Below are 17,894 nucleotides of genomic sequence, written 5' to 3' on the forward strand. Positions count from 1 at the left end.
CGCTCCCTCCACCTCCGACACACACATCCTCCCGGTCAATCTCTCCTCACTTACTGTATGTATATGTATGTATACATTGGAATGTATAGGTATGTATATGTGCGTGTGTGGGCATTTATGTATGTACATGCATATGTGGGTGTGTTGGGCCATTCTTTCATCTGTTTCCTTCCACTACCTCGCAAACGCAGGAGACAGCGATTAAGTATAATAAATAGATAAATAAATAATGTGTAGAAGGCAAGAATGTCATCTCTAAGAGCAAAAATGGGCATGTTAGAAGGAATAGTGGTTCCCACAATAATATATGGTTGTGAGGCATGGGATATAGATAGGGCTGTGCAGAGGAGGGTGGATGCGTTGGAAATTAAATGTTCGAGGACAATATGTGGTGTGAGGTGGTTTGATCGAGTAAGTAATGAAAGGGTAAGAGAGATGTGTTGTAATAGAAAGAATGTGGTTGAGAGCAAAAGAGGGTGTACTGAAATGGTTTGGTCATATGGAGAGAATGAGTGAGGAAAGATTGACAAAGAGCATATATAAGTCAGAGGTGGAGGGAACAAGAAGTGGAAGACCAAATTGGAGGTAGAAGAATGGAGTGAAAAATTAATATTCTTGCATAAACTCTTCCTGGTGTACTTAATAGACTTATTCCACCATAATTGCTACATACATCCTTAGCACGTTTTCCTTTGAGTAAAGCAATGATAACAACTTTCAACCAATCCTCAGGTATTACCTTCTGTTTCCATGGTAAATTACATAAAAGTTGCATCCACTCAATCACACTTTCTCCTCCATACTTATGTATTTCAACTGTAATCCCATCCACTTCAAGGTGCCTTTCCTACCTTCAGCCTCATTATTGCCCTTCTTACCTCCATTTTTCCTATTGGCCCTTGCATTTGTATCCTCTTTCTTCCACCCTTCATTCCCATGCATATAGCAACTGCTGCCTCCCCTTCTCCCACATTCATTAGTTTTTTCAAAATACTCATTCCATCTTCTTTTCACTTCCTCCTTTAAAACTACACCCAAAAGAAAATAAAGTACTTTTATTTGTCTTGTTAACAATCATTCTATTTACTTATTCATAATACTTTGTCGCTGTCTCCCGCATTACTGAAGTAGCGCAAGGAAACAGACGAAAGAATGGCCCAACCCACCCACATACACATGTATATACATACACACCCACACACGCACATATACATACCAATACATTTCAACGTATACATACATATACATACAGAAATGTACATATATACACATGTACATATCCATACTTGCTGCCTTCATTCATTCCCGTCGCCACCCCACCACACATGAAATGGCACCCACCTCCCCTCCCACACACGAGAAATAGCGCTAGGAAAAGACAACAAAGGCCACATTTGTTTCACACTCAAGTCTCTAGCTGTCATGTGTAATGCACCAAAACCACAGCTCCCTTTCCACATTTAAGCCCCACAAAACTTTCCATGGTTTACCCCAGATGCTTCACATGCCCTGGTTCAATCCAGTGATAGCACATCGACCCCAGTATACCACACTGTTCCAATTCACTCTATTCCTTGCAAGCCTTTCACCCTCCTGTATGTTCAGACCCCGACTGCTCAGAATCTTTTTCACTCCATCCTTCCACCTCCAATTTGGTCTCCCACTTCTCCTCATTCCCTCCACCTCTGACAAATACATCCTCTTTGTCAATCCAACAGTTTCTAAAAGGCATATGCGCACAAATAACAGTAAATTAAGGCTTCCTAATAAGACAGTAGATCAAATAACATAATTATGAACTTGAGAAGTAGGGCAAACACTGAACACCTTGAATGTGACTATATACATTCCAACCCCATCCACCAAGCATCCTCAACAGTTGATATCAAGAAAGCAATGTTTACAAGGAGCATGCAGTAAATAATATCAAGGAAGCATACACTTTGTTCATACATACCTGAAACACTTCAATTGCTATAGGTGTTATATCTCTTTCATTAGGTAAAGAAGACAATTTGCCATAAACCACAGACCACAATTTTTTTGACTTTAGAGTAAGAGGAGAAGTGCCAGCTGTGTCACATGATTGCAACTCTTGATGTACTACATCCACAATGCTCAGCAACATAGATATATACTCCTTTATGTTTACAGCATTATGGTTAAGTGCTCTGGAAAAAGAGAAAAGAATAAAAATATAACTGATATATACAATTTGTGCTAAATGAGGATGGTGATCAGGAATACATAGTTTAAGAGGGGTGGTGCATGCATAAATGTATGAGGGTGAGTGAGGCTGAAAGTTAACAACATTTCTATGGATTACATGTGAACTTTATGGACCTCTATAGTGTAGCAGTTAGCATTCCTGACCATGAAACATGCATGGGCTGCCCTGGATTGAGTGCATAGGTTTGAATCCTGGTTATGTCAGTTGGTCGACAGTCAACCGAGCTGTTCATCATCCACCCCTAGGTGTTGGTCAATAAAATGGGCACCTGGCTCAGGCCAATTCATTGACAATACACCAAGCCCAGTATACCACATCATTCCAATTCACTCTATTCCATGCACATCTTTCACCATTTTGCATGATCAGGTCCCGGCTCCTCAAAATTTTTTTCACACCATCCTTACAGCTACAACTTGGTCTCCTGCTTCTCCTTGTTTCCTCCACTTCTGACACATATATCCTCTACATAAACCTTTCCTCACTCATTCTCTTAATGTCCAAATCATTTCAACACACCCTCTTCTGCTCTCCCAACCACAGCCTCTCTATCACCACACATCTCTCTTACTCTTTCATTACTTACTCAATCAAACCACCTTACATCACATATTGTCTTTAAACATTTCATTTCCACCACATCCACCCTCCTCCATACAAACCTATCTATAGCCCATGCATCGCAACCATATAACATTGTTGGAACCACTATTCCTTCAAACAAACCAATTTTTGCTAAGATAACATTATCTCTTTCCACACATTCTTCGCTCCAAAAACCTAGCCCCTCCCCACGCCCTGTGACTCACTTCCGCTTCCATGGTTCCATTTGCCACTAGGCCCACTCACAGATATCTAAAACATTTCACTTCCTCCAATTTTTCTCCATTCAAACTTACATCCCAATTACCTTGTTCCTCAATCCTGCAGAACCTAATAACCTTGCTCTTATTCACATTTACTCTCAACTTTCTCCTTTCACAAACTGTTCCAAATTCAGTCACCAACTTCTGCAGTTTCTAACTCAAATCAGCAACTGATTCACTTCCAAGGCCCTCTCATCACAAGCAGTCTGCATACACTCCCCTCTCTCCAAAACTCAAGCATTTACCTCCTTAACCACCCCATCCATAAACAAATTAAACAACCATAGAGACATCACACACCCCTGCTGCACACCGACCTTCACTGAGAACCAATCACTCTCCTCCCTTTCCTATTCTTACACATGCCTTAGATTCTCGATAAAAATTTTCAATGCTTCTAGCAGCTTACCTCCTACACCATATACTCTTAAGACCTTCTACAAAGCATCTCTATCAACGTACTATATGCCTTCTCCAGATCCATAAATGCTATATACAAATTCATCTGTTTTTCTAAATATTTCTCACACATTCATCAAAGCAAACACATAATCCAAACATCCTCTACCACTTCTGAAACCACAACGCTCCTTCCCAGTCTGATGCTCTGTACATGCCTCCACCCTCTCAATCAATACCCTCCCATACAATTTACCAGGAATACTCAACAAACTTATGCCTCTGTAGTTCAAACACACACTTATTCCCTTTGCCTTTGTACAATGGCACTATACATGCATTCCACTAATCCTCAGACACTTCACTGTGATTCATACATACAGTGAATATCCTTACCAATGAATCAACAATACAGTAACCCCTATTTCTTAATAAATTCAACTGCAATACCATCCAAACCCACTGTCTTGCCAGATTTCATCTTTCGCAAGACATTCACCGCCTCAGCTCTCTTAACCAAACCATTCTCCCTGACCATCTCACTAAGCACACCATGCCGACCAAAACACCCTACATCTACCACTCTATCATCAAACACATTCAACAAACCTTCAAAATACTCACTCCATCTCCTCACTTCATCACTTCCTCCCTTGATATATAAATGTATCATACAAACCTCCAACAGCCAGGCTCGAACCCTGGACCCCTGCATAGTAGGCAGGAGCACTACTGCTAGGCTAAGATCACCCGTAATAGCCAAGCTGTAACACTCATACCTGTCATGCAGGGGTCCTGGGTTCGAGCTTGACTGTTTGAGCTTTGTATGTTCTAAGAAAGTGAGCATTCATATGCACTATATTCATAGTCATATACCTCCGTTTTGTATGGCCAGGTTCTGCAAAATGCTATTTGCTATAACCTGTTCACTCAGATCTGATAGCTGGAGCCTAAAAACTTTTGAATTAAGAGTGCTAATTGGTTAATGTAACACTCAGAAACATGTTAAATCCACAGCTCTTCTTATTTCAACACACATATATTTATACAAATTAAACAACCATGGAGACATCACACACCCCTACTGCAAACCTACATTAACTGAGAACCAATCACTTTTCTCTCTTCCTACACGTACACATGCCTTACATCCTTGATAAAAACTTTTCACTGCTTCTAACAATTTGCCTCCCACACCATATATTCTTAATACCTTCCACAGAGCATCTCTATCAACTCTTATCATATGCCTTCTCCAGATCCATAAATGCTACATACAAATCCATTTGCTTTTCTAAGTATTTCTCACATACATTCTTCAAAGCAAACACCTGATCCACACATCCTCTACCACTTCTGAAACCACACTGCTCTTCCCCAATCTGATGCTCTGTACATGCCTTCACCCTCTCAATCAATACCCTCCCATATAATTTACCAGGAATACTCAACAAACTTATACCTCTGTAATTTGATGGATGGGGTTGTTAGGGAGGTGAATGCAAGTTTTGGAAAGAGGGGCAAGTATGCAGTCTGTTGTGGATGAGAGAGCTTGGGAAGTGAGTCAGTTGTTGTTCGCTGATGATACAGTGCTGGTGGCTGATTCATGTGAGAAACTGCAGAAGCTGGTGACTGAGTTTGGTAAAATGTGAGAAAGAAGAAAGTTAAGAGTAAATGTGAATAAGAGTAAGGTTATTAGGTACAGCAGGGTTGAGGGTCAAGTAAATTGGGAGGTAAGTTTGAATGGAGAAAAACTGGAGGAAGTGAAGTGTTTTAGATATCTCGGAGTGGATTTGGCAGCAGATGGAACCATGGAAGCGGAAGTGAATCATAGGGTGGGGGAGGGGGCGAAAATTCTGGGAGCCTTGAAGACTGTGTGGAAGTCGAGAACATTATCTTGGAAAGCAAAAATGGGTATGTTTGAAGGAATAGTGGTTCCAACAGTGTTGTATGGTTGCGAGGCATGGGCTATGGATAGAGTTGTGCACAGGAGGGTGGATGTGCTGGAAATGAGATGTTTGAGGACAATATGTAGTGTGAGGTGGTTTGATCGAGTAAGTAGTAATAGGATAAGAGAGATGTGTGGTAATAAAAAGAGTGTGGTTGAGAGAGCAGAGGAGGGTGTTTTGAAATGGTTTGGTCACATGGAGAGAATGAGTGAGGAAAGATTGACAAAGAGGATATGAGGTGGAGGGAACTAGGAGAAGTGGGAGACCAAATTGGAGGTGGAAAGATGGAGTGAAAAAGATTTTGAGTGATTGGGGCCTGAACATGCAGGAGGGTGAAAGGCGTGCAAGGAATAGAGTGAATTGGAACGATGTGGTATACCGGGGTCGATGTGCTGTCAATGGATTGAACCAGGGCATGTAAAGCATCTGGGGTAAACCATGGAAAGTTCTGTGGGGTCTGGATGTGGAAAGGGAGCTGTGGTTTCAATGCATTATTACATGACAGCTAGAGACTGAGTGTGAAGGCATAGGGCCTTTGTTGTCTTTTCCTAGCGCTACCCCGCACACATGAGGGGGGGAGTGTGTTGTTATTCCATGTGTGGCAGGGTGGCGATGGGAATGAATAAAGGCAGACAGTATGAATTATGTACATGGGTATATATGTACATGTCTGTGTGGGTATATATATGTATACATTGAGATGTATAGGTATGTGTATTTGCGGGTGTGGACGTGTATGTATATACATGTGTATGTGGGTGGGTTGGGCCATTCTTTCATCTGTTTCCTTGCACTAGCTCGCTAACGCGGGAGACAGCGACAAAGCAAAATAAAATAAAAATATCTTTATAACTGTAAACTGCTTTCAATATATGCAGCCAGTTTATATAAAGAATAATTTCCAAAGCTAAAGAGGTAAGATTCAGCATACAAAGTTTTCATTTATCAAAGAAAATTAAAGTTGATTATAAAGTTTTATAACACGATGTGGTGTATGAAGTAAATGTGGGCATGTAGGTGTTTTCAATCAACAAAGTTACATGTTTTGTTTCATAAGGTAATGGTGCGGTGGCAAATGTATGGACTCATACTGAGAATATTGGTTAGCTGCTAGTTTTCATTATTCTGTTGATAATTACTATCTGCCAGTTTACATAATTTTTTGTAAATAATTTGTGTCTGGCTTTATTTTACATGACTCAAAGCAAATTCAACATTAAAAGTTCAAAGAGCTTACATATGGCACGAGCGCATTACATGCACTTTCAGATTGTCTGTATCATTTTCCTATTTATTCCCCTCAATGCGTTTTGCACTGGTCACTATATTTCAGGAGTTACAAGATCAATAAGTGTTATCTCTTATTTCACTTTATTTCTGATTGAGGAAATATCTGAAAATGAAGAAATGGCAGGAAATTAGAGTGGCGCATGCCCAAGTCTGCCGATGCTACAACTTACTCCCCATTATTTACAAGTTTTTGGTTATTTCACACTCTTACTGTAATGTGATAATACTATGAAAACCTTTCATTATAGTATGATGTAACAGCCTTAACAGGTGTCATGAACAGGTAAGGTTTACAGAGCAGGCAGGTGAGCCTGAGAAATGTTATAACAATTGTAAGATTCTTAGGTCTAACCAGCAGTAATCATATCTACTAATCATAAAATATCAAAAATTTTTTTTTTTTTTTTTTTTTTTTTTTTTATACTTTGTCGCTGTCTCCCGCGTTTGCGAGGTAGCGCGAGGAAACAGACGAAAGAAATGGCCCAACCCCCATACACACGTACATACACACGTCCACACACGCAAATATACATACCTACACAGCTTTCCATGGTTTACCCCAGACGCTTCACATGCCTTGATTCAATCCACTGACAGCACGTCAACCCCTGTATACCACATCGCTCCAATTCATTCTATTCCTTGCCCTCCTTTCACCCTCCTGCATGTTCAGGCCCCGATCACACAAAATCTTTTTCACTCCATCTTTCCACCTCCAATTTGGTCTCCCTCTTCTCCTCGTTCCCTCCACCTCCGACACATATATCCTCTTGGTCAATCTTTCCTCACTCATTCTCTCCATGTGCCCAAACCATTTCAAAACACCCTCTTCTGCTCTCTCAACCACGCTCTTTTTATTTCCACACATCTCTCTTACCCTTACGTTACTTACTCGATCAAACCACCTCACACCACACATTGTCCTCAAACATCTCATTTCCAGCACATCCATCCTCCTGCGCACAACTCTATCCATAGCCCACGCCTCGCAACCATACAACATTGTTGGAACCACTATTCCTTCAAACATACCCATTTTTGCTTTCCGAGATAATGTTCTCGACTTCCACACATTTTTCAAGGCTCCCAAAATTTTCGCCCCCTCCCCCACCCTATGATCCACTTCCGCTTCCATGGTTCCATCCGCTGACAGATCCACTCCCAGATATCTAAAACACTTCACTTCCTCCAGTTTTTCTCCATTCAAACTCACCTCCCAATTGACTTGACCCTCAACCCTACTGTACCTAATAACCTTGCTCTTATTCACATTTACTCTTAACTTTCTTCTTCCACACACTTTACCAAACTCAGTCACCAGCTTCTGCAGTTTCTCACATGAATCAGCCACCAGCGCTGTATCATCAGCGAACAACAACTGACTCACTTCCCAAGCTCTCTCATCCCCAACAGACTTCATACTTGCCCCTCTTTCCAGGACTCTTGCATTTACCTCCCTAACAACCCCATCCATAAACAAATTAAACAACCATGGAGACATCACACACCCCTGCCGCAAACCTACATTCACTGAGAACCAATCACTTTCCCCTCTTCCTACACGTACACATGCCTTACATCCTCGATAAAAACTTTTCACTGCTTCTAACAACTTGCCTCCCACACCATATATTCTTAATACCTTCCACAGAGCATCTCTATCAACTCTATCATATGCCTTCTCCAGATCCATAAATATCAAAAATATCTTAAATAAATCCCAATTAAAGCAGTTCCTTGATCTGTCTAACTACAAGTAAATGGCAATAAAAGTATGTCAAGCCATTACAGCAGCCTGATTGGTCCCAGGTCGCCACTCTATGGCCATAGATGTTCCTGTAGCGGCCAGTCATTGTTGTTTGGTAACCAAAGTGACTCCCTACTCCACGCACAACCTTCCCCTGTGTGTGTCCACCAATTGCAGCTAAGCTTTGCGTTAACCCAGCTATCAGATCTGAGTGAAGTGGGTATAGTTGTGCAAGAATGATGGGATTTGACAGGTATAGACCCCATTGCTCACCAATGTGAGATGAAGGGTATTCGATTACTTAGTTTTCAAATAGTCATTTCCCTATTAGGGGCAATCATAGCCTAGCAGTAGCGATCCCACCTACCACGCAAAGGCCACAGGTTCAAACCTAGCTGTTGGAGGTGTGTATGTTCTATGAAAGTGCATGTTCATATGCACTATATTCATTATTCATGTATATTTTATTATACTTTGTCGCTGTCTCCCGCGTTAGCGAGGTATCGCAAGGAAACAGATGAAAGAATGACCCTACCCACCCATATACACAAGTATATGCATACACGTCCACACATGCACATATACATACCTGTGCATCTCAACGTATACACATATATATACACACAGACATATACATATATACACATGTACATAATTCATAGTCTGCCTTTATTCATTCCCATCATCACCCCGCCACACATGAAATTGACGGCCCCCTCCCCCCGCATGTGCATCAGGTAGCACTGGGAAAAGACAACAAAGGCCACATTCATTCACACTCAATCTCTAGCTGTCATGTATAATGCACCGAAACCACAGCTCCCTTTCCACATCCAGGCCCACAGAACTTTCCATGGTTTACCCCAGACGTTTCACATGCCCTGGTTCAATCCATTGACAGCATGTTGACACCGGTATACCACATCGTTCCAATTCACTCTATTCCTTGCACGCCTTTTACCCTCTTGCATGTCCAGGCCGATCACTCAAAATCTTTTTCACTCCATCTCTCCACCTCCAATTTGGTTTCCCATTTCTCCTAGTTCCCTCCACCTCTGACACATATAGCCTCTTGGTCAATCTTTCCTCACTCATTCTCTCCATGTGACCAAACCATTTCAAAACACCCTCTTCTGCTCTCTCAACCACACTCTTTTTATTACCACTGATCTCTCTTACCCTTTCATTACTTACTCAATCAAACCACCTCACACCACATATTGTCCTCAAACATCTCATTTCCAGCACATCCACCCTCCTCCGCACAACTCTATCTATAGCCCACGCCTCACAACCATATAACATTGTTAGAACCACTGTACCTTCAAACATACCCATTTTTGCTTTCCAAGATAACGTTCTCGACTTCCACACATCTTTCAGCGCTCCCAGAACTTTCGCCCCCTCCCCCACCCTATGATTCACTTTCATGGTTCCATCCGCTGCCAAATCCACTCCCTGATATCTAAAACACTTCACTTCCTCCAGTTTTTCTCTATTCAAACTTACCTCCCAATTGACTTGTCCCTCAACCCTACTGTACCTAATAATCTTGCTCTTATTCACATTTACTCTCAGCTTTCTTCTTTCACACATTTTACCAAACTCAGTCACCAGCCTCTGCAGTTTCTCACACGAATCAGCCACCAGCACTGTATTATCAGTGAACAACAACTGACTCACTTCCCAAGCTCTTTCATCCACAACGGACTGCACACTTGCCCCTCTTTCCAAAACTCTTGCATTCACCTCCCTATCAACCCCATCCATAAACAAATTAAACAACCATGGAGACATCACGCACCCCTGCCATAAACCAACATTTACTGAGAACCAATCACTTTCCTCTCTTCCTACTCATACACATGCCTTACATCCTCGAGAAAAACTTTTCACTGCTTCTAACAACTTGCCCCCCACACCATATATTCTTAATACCTTCCACAGAGCATTTCTATCAACTCTATCATATGCCTTCTCCAGATCCATAAATGCTACATACAAATCCATTTGCTTTTCTAAGTATTTCTCACATACATTCTTCAAAGCAAACACCTGATCCACACATCCTCTACCACTTCTGAAACCACACTGCTCTTCCCCAATCTGATGCTCTGTACATGCCTTCACCCTCTCAATCAATACCTTCCCATATAATTTACCAGGAATACTCAACAAACTTATACCTCTGTAATTTGAGCACTCACTTTTATCCCCTTTGCCTTTGTACAATGGCACAATGCAAGCATTCCGCTAATCCTCAGGCACTTCTCCATGAGTAATACATACATCAAATAACCTTACCACCAGTCAACAATACAGTCACCCCCTTTTTTAATAAATTCCACTGCAATACCATCCAAACCTGCTGCCTTGCCAGCTTTCATCTTCAGCAAAACTTTTACTACCTCTTCTCTGTTTACCAAATCATTCTCCCTAACCCTCTCACTTTGCACACCACCTCGACCAAAACACCCTATATCTGCCACTCTATCATTAAACACATTCAACAAACCTTCAAAATACTCACTCCATCTCCTCACATCACCACTACTTGTTATCACCTCCCATTAGCTTCTTCACTGATGTTCCCATTTGTTCCCTTGTCTTATGCACTTAATCTACCTCCTTCCAAAACATCTTTTTATTCTCCCTAAAATTTAATGATACTCTCTCACCCCAACTCTCATTTGCCCTCTTTTTCACCTCTTGCACCTTTCTCTTGACCTCCTTTTATACATCTCTCACTCATTTGCATTATTTCCCAGGAAAACTCGTCCAAATGCCTCTCTCCTCTCTTTCACTAATGATCTCACTTCTTCATCCCACCACTCACTACCCTTTCTAAGCTGCCCACCTCCCACGCTTCTCATGCCACAAGCATCTTTTGCGCAAGCCATTACTGCTTCCCTAAATACCCATTCCTCCCCCACTCCCCTTACATCCTTTGTTCTCACCTTTTTCCATTCTGTACTCAGTCTCTCCTGGTACTTCCTCACACAAGTCTCCTTCCCAAGCTCACTTACTCTCACCACCCTCTTCACCCCAACATTCTCTCTTCTTTTCTGAAAACCTCTACAAATCTTCACCTTCGCCTCCACAAGATAATGATCAGACATCCATCCAATTGCACCTCTCAGCACATTAACATCCAAAAGTCTCTCTTTTGTGCACCTATCAATTAACATGTAATCCAATAATGCTCTCTGGCCATCTCTCCTACTTGCACCTATCAATTAACATGTAATCCAATAATGCTCTCTGGCCATCTCTCCTACTTTATGTACATATCTCTTTTTAAAAAAAGGGCAAAAGAGAGTTGGGGTGAGAGAGTATCATTAAATTTTAGGGAGAATAAAAAGATGTTCTGGAAGGAGGTAAAAAAGTGCGTAAGCCAAGGGAGCAAATGGGAACTTCAGTGAAGGGCGCAAATGGGGAGGTGATAACAAGTAGTGGTGATGTGAGAAGGAGATGGAGTGAGTATTTTGAAGGTTTGTTGAATGTGTTTGATGATAGAGTGGCAGATATAGGGTGTTATGGTCGAGGTGGTGTGCAAAGTGAGAGGGTTAGGGAAAATGATTTGGTAAACAGAGAAGAGGTAGTGAAAGCTTTGCGGAAGATGAAAGCCGGCAAGGCAGCAGGTTTGGATGGTATTGCAGTGGAATTTATTAAAAAAGGGGGTGACTGTATTGTTGACTGGTTGGTAAGGTTATTTACTGTATGTATGACTCATGGTGAGGTGCCTGAGGATTGGCGGAATGCGTGCATAGTGCCATTGTACAAAGGCAAAGGGGATAAGAGTGAGTGCTCAAATTACAGAGGTGTAAGTTTGTTGAGTATTCCTGGTAAATTATATGGGAGGGTATTGATTGAGAGGGTGAAGGCATGTACAGAGCATCAGATTGGGGAAGAGCAGTGTGGTTTCAGAAGTGGTAGAGGATGTGTGGATCAGGTGTTTGCTTTGAAGAATGTATGAGAAATACTTAGAAAAGCAAATGGATTTGTATGTAGCATTTATGGATCTGGAGAAGGCATATGATAGAGTTGATAGAGATGCTCTGTGGAAGGTATTAAGAATATATGGTGTGGGAGGAAAGTTGTTAGAAGCAGTGAAAAGTTTTTATCGAGGATGTAAGGCATGTGTACGTGTAGGAAGAGAGGAAAGTGATTGGTTCTCAGTGAATGTAGGTTTGCGGCAGGGGTGTGTGATGTCTCCATGGTTGTTTAATTTGTTTATGGATGGGGTTGTTAGGGAGGTAAATGCAAGAGTTTTGGAAAGAGGGGCAAGTATGAAGTCTGTTGGGGACGAGAGAGCTTGGGAAGTGAGTCAGTTGTTGTTCGCTGATGATACAGCGTTGGTGGCTGATTCATGTGAGAAACTGCAGAAGCTGGTGACTGAGTTTGGTAAAGTGTGTGGAAGAAGAAAGTTAAGAGTAAATGTGAATAAGAGCAAGGTTATTAGGTACAGTAGGGTTGAGGGTCAAGTCAATTGGGAGGTGAGTTTGAATGGAGAAAAACTGGAAGAAGTGAAGTGTTTTAGATATCTGGGAGTGGATCTGGCAGCGGATGGAACCATGGAAGCGGAAGTGGATCATAGGGTGGGGGAGGGGGCGAAAATTCTGGGGGCCTTGAAGAATGTGTGGAAGTCGAGAACATTATCTCGGAAAGCAAAAATGGGTATGTTTGAAGGAATAGTGGTTCCAACAATGTTGTATGGTTGCGAGGCGTGGGCTATGGATAGAGTTGTGCGCAGGAGGATGGATGTGCTGGAAATGAGATGTTTGAGGACAATGTGTGGTGTGAGGTGGTTTGATCGAGTAAGTAACGTAAAGGGTAAGAGAGATGTGTGGAAATAAAAAGAGCGTGGTTGAGAGAGCAGAAGAGGGTGTTTTGAAGTGGTTTGGGCACATGGAGAGGATGAGTGAGGAAAGATTGACCAAGAGGATATATGTGTCAGAGGTGGAGGGAGCAAGGAGAAGAGGGAGACCAAATTGGAGGTGGAAAGATGGAGTGAAAAAGATTTTGTGTGATCGGGGCCTGAACATGCAGGAGAGTGAAAGGAGGGCAAGGAATAGAGTAAATTGGATCGATGTGGTATACAGGGGTTGACGTGCTGTCAGTGGATTGAATCAAGGCATGTGAAGCGTCTGGGGTAAACCATGGAAAGCTGTGTAGGTATGTATATTTGCGTGTGTGGACGTATGTATATACATGTGTATGGGGGGGGGGGGGGTGGGCCATTTCTTTCGTCTGTTTCCTTGCGCTACCTCGCAAACGCGGGAGACAGCGACAAAGTATAAAAAAAAAAAAAAAAAATCTCTTTTTAAACCAGGTATTCCCAACCACCAGTCTTTTTTCAGCACATAAATCTATAAGCTCTTAACCATTTCCGTTTACAACACTGAACACCCCATGTACACCAATTATTCCCTCAACTGCCACATTACTCACCTTTGCATTCAAATCACCCATCACTATAACCCGGTCTTGTGCGTCAAAACTTCTAACACACTCACTCAGCTGCTCCTAAAACACTTGCCTCTCATGATCTTTCTTCTCATGCCCTGGTGCATATGGACCAATAATCACCCATCTCTCTCCATCCACTTTCAGTTTTACCCATATCAATCTAGAGTTTACTTTCTTACATTCTATCACATACTCCCACCACTCCTGTTTCAGGAGTATTGCTACTCCTTCCCTTGCTCTTGTCCTCTCACTAACCCCTGACTTTACTTCCAAGACATACCCAAACCACTCTTCCCCTTTACCGTTGAGCTTCGTTTCACTCAGAGCCAAAACATCCAGGTTCCTTTCCTCAAACATACTATCTATCTCTCCTTTTTTCTTATCTTGGTTACATTCACACACATTTAGAAACCCCAATCTGAGCCTCTGAGGAGGATGAGCACTCCCTGCGTGACTCCTTCTTCTGTTTTCCCTTTCATAAAGTTAAAATTCAAGGAGGGGAGGGTTTCTAGCCCCCACTCCCATCCCCTTTAGTCGCCTTATACGACACGTGAGGAATGCAGGGGAAGTATTCTTTCTCCCCTACCCCCAGGGATAACTATATTCATATATTCTTTTATTATTATTTTGCTTTGTCGCTGTCTCCCGCGTTAGTGAGGTAGCACAAGGAAACAGACGAAAGAATGGCCCAACCCACCCACATGTACATACATACACGTCCACACATGCAAATGTACATACTTATACATCTCAACGTATACATATATATACACACACAGACATATACATATATACACATGTACATAATTCATACTGTCTGCCTTTATTCATTCCCATCGCCACCCCACCACACATGAAATAAAAACTCCCTTCCCCCACATGTGTGCGAGGTAGCGCTAGGAAAAGACAACAAAGGCCACATTCGTTCACACTCAGTCTCTAGCTGTCATGTAATAATGCACTGAAAGCACAGCTCCCTTTCCACATCCAGGCCCCACACAACTTTCCATGGTTTACCCCAGACACTTCACAAGCCCTGATTCAATCCACTGACAGTACGGCGACCCCATTATACCACATCATTCCAATTCTCTCTATTCCTTGCACGCCTTTCACCCTCCTGCATGTTCAGGCCCCAATCACTCAAAATCTTTTTCACTCCATCTTTCCACCTCCAATTTGGTCTCCCACTTCTAGTTCCATCCACCTCTGACACATATATCCTCGTGGTCAATCTGTCCTCACTCATTTTCTTCATGTGACCAAACCATTTCAAAACACCCTCTTCTGCTCTCTCAACCACACTTGAAGAATGTGTGGAAGTCGAGAGCATTATCTCGGAAAGCAAAAATGGGTATGTTTGAAGGAATAGTGGTTCCAACAATGTTGTATGGTTGCGAGGCGTGGGCTATGGATAGAGTTGTGCGCAGGAGGATGGATGTGCTGGAAATGAGATGTTTGAGGACAATGTGTGGTGTGAGGTGGTTTGATCGAGTAAGTAACGTAAAGGGTAAGAGAGATGTGTGGAAATAAAAGGAGCGTGGTTGACAGAGCAGAAGAGGGTATTTTGAAATGGTTTGGGCACATGGAGAGAATGAGTGAGGAAAGATTGACCAAGAGGATATATGTGTCGGAGGTGGAGGGAACGAGGAGAAGAGGGAGACCAAAATGGAGGTGGAAAGATGGAGTGAAAAAGATTTTGTGTGATCGGGGCCTGAACATGCAGGAGGGTGAAAGGAGGGCAAGGAATAGAGTGAATTGGAGCGATGTGGTATACCGGGGTTGACGTGCTGTCAGTGGATTGAATCAAGGCATGTGAAGCGTCTGGGGTAAACCATGGAAGGCTGTGTAGGTATGTATATTTGCGTGTGTGGACGTATGTATATACATGTGTATGGGGGTGGGTTGGGCCATTTCTTTCGTCTGTTTCCTTGCGCTACCTCGCAAACGCGGGAGACAGCGAAAAAAAAAAAAAAAAAAAAAAAAAAAATTCTTCAAAGCAAACACCTGATTCACACATACTCTACCAATTCTGAAATCACACTGCTCTTCCCCAATCTGATGCTCTGCACATGCCTTCACCCTCTCAATCAATGCCCTTCCATATCATTTCCCAGGAATACTCAACAAACTTATACCTCTGTAATTTGAACACTCACCTTTGCCTTTGTACAATGGCACTATGCATGCATTCCACCAATCCTCAGGCACTTCACCATGAACCATACATACACTGAAAACCCTCACCAACCAGTCAACAACACAGTCACCCCCTTTTTTGATAAATTCCATTGCAATACCATCCAAACTTGCCGCCTTACCGGCTTTCATCTTCCGCAAAGCTTTCACTACCTCTTCTCTGTTTACCAAATCATTCTCCCTGACCCTCATCAGTTCGCACACTACCTAGACTTAAACACCCTATATCTGCCACTCTATCATCAAACACATTCAACAAACCTTCAAAATACTCACTCCATCTCCCTCTCACTTCATCACTACTTGTTATTACCTCCCTATTTGCCCCCTTCACCGATGTGCCCATATGTTCTCGTCTTACATCACTTTATTTACATCCTTCCAAAACATCTTTTTATTCTCCCTAAAATTTAATGACATTCCCTCGCCCCAACTCTCATTTGCCCTCTTTTTCACCTCTTGCACCTCTCTTGACCTCTTGCCTCTTTCTTTTATACATTTCCCACACATTTGCACTATTTCCCTGCAAAAAAATTAATAAATATACTACCTAAATAATCTATCAACAATTCATCAATAAAATACACACTTATGTATATACATCAAAATAAATACCCTAAAGTACATACTTGAAGAAGATATCTCTGAAGCTCTTCTGTTGAAGAGATTCAACTTGGGAGAAGAATGCCATCTTCATGAGATTTATCATTTGCTGCTTCCTCCACGTTAAGTGACCCTCACTAATCGCTTTAGGGTGTATAATCAGATTCCTCAAGGTATGTGCTGCAAAGATTTGATCCTGGGGCTTCACATTCTCAATTTGCTGAAAAGAATAAGGATTTATCCACCTCTATCAAAATCACCCAATCCTACATTCCAAGCAGGGTGGCACATGATGAATTTTCCTGATATACATATTTTAGTTATGAATGCATCAACTTTAAATGGTATATACGTAAGCCTTTCGACTTTTACAACACTAATCTCTGAATTTCTGATATCTTCCACTATCATAAACAGCCTCGATAGGAACCAATTATCTGCTGCTATTTGAATTCTTCTGTATTTACCTAAGTGTTCTAGGCAAGACAGCAACACTTCAGTTAAAAGCAACAGAATTTTCCACATATTAGCTTGACACAATTTTAACAGATGACACTTCTTCACCTAAGGAATTACCAGTATTTATGAAATGACTTCAAAGCTAGATTTTGAGAACTGATCAAGAGAACACATGGGAAAACAATTAGAATCATAGAATATTGGAAGATGTCAGTCTCAGATAATCAGAAGGAGATCTGCATGTATGTGATAACAGAAAAAGAGAGGCAGGGGTATCCCTTGTAATCATCATGGTTGATATTCATGGGACAGTCGAGACATTCCAGTCTACAACCTAAACAGCGAAAAGTTATGAAGTTTAATGATTTTATGAACTCATAAGTTTCCTAAAGACGATTCAACTTTTGGCCATGAAACTAAATACAAATGTTCTTAATAGTCTCCAAAAGAAGTCTCTATCCATTCCAATATCACTCCTAGTAACTCTGCTCCACTGCAAGTAACAGAACTGTTCCATAGAAAACCCCTATAGTTAATGAGGGGCATAACTCAGACAAAATCCAAACACACTATACTTATGGGTTTTATTCCAATGAACTGTTTCGATTCTGTCTTCATACACAACACAAAAAACACATGTATCATGATTCATGACCACAGGTGGAATTTTCTTCATGTTTGAG

General features: G+C 41.8%; 1 protein-coding gene across 1 annotated transcript in view; it reads right to left on the minus strand.

Annotated features, from left to right (window-relative positions):
• The window catches only part of Mybbp1A (MYB binding protein 1a), a 181,373-nt gene that overhangs the window by 117,439 nt on the left and 46,040 nt on the right, over positions 1-17,894 (minus strand). Inside the window, exons 8-9 of the mRNA XM_071675197.1 lie at positions 16,779-16,972; positions 1,958-2,171 (exon numbers count right to left, since the gene is read on the minus strand). Coding sequence (XP_071531298.1) covers positions 1,958-2,171; positions 16,779-16,972 — 408 coding nt within the window. The remainder of the gene's footprint in view (positions 1-1,957; positions 2,172-16,778; positions 16,973-17,894) is intronic.

This window comes from Panulirus ornatus, chromosome 20 (assembly GCF_036320965.1).
Source record: "Panulirus ornatus isolate Po-2019 chromosome 20, ASM3632096v1, whole genome shotgun sequence".
NCBI lineage: Eukaryota > Metazoa > Arthropoda > Malacostraca > Decapoda > Palinuridae > Panulirus > Panulirus ornatus.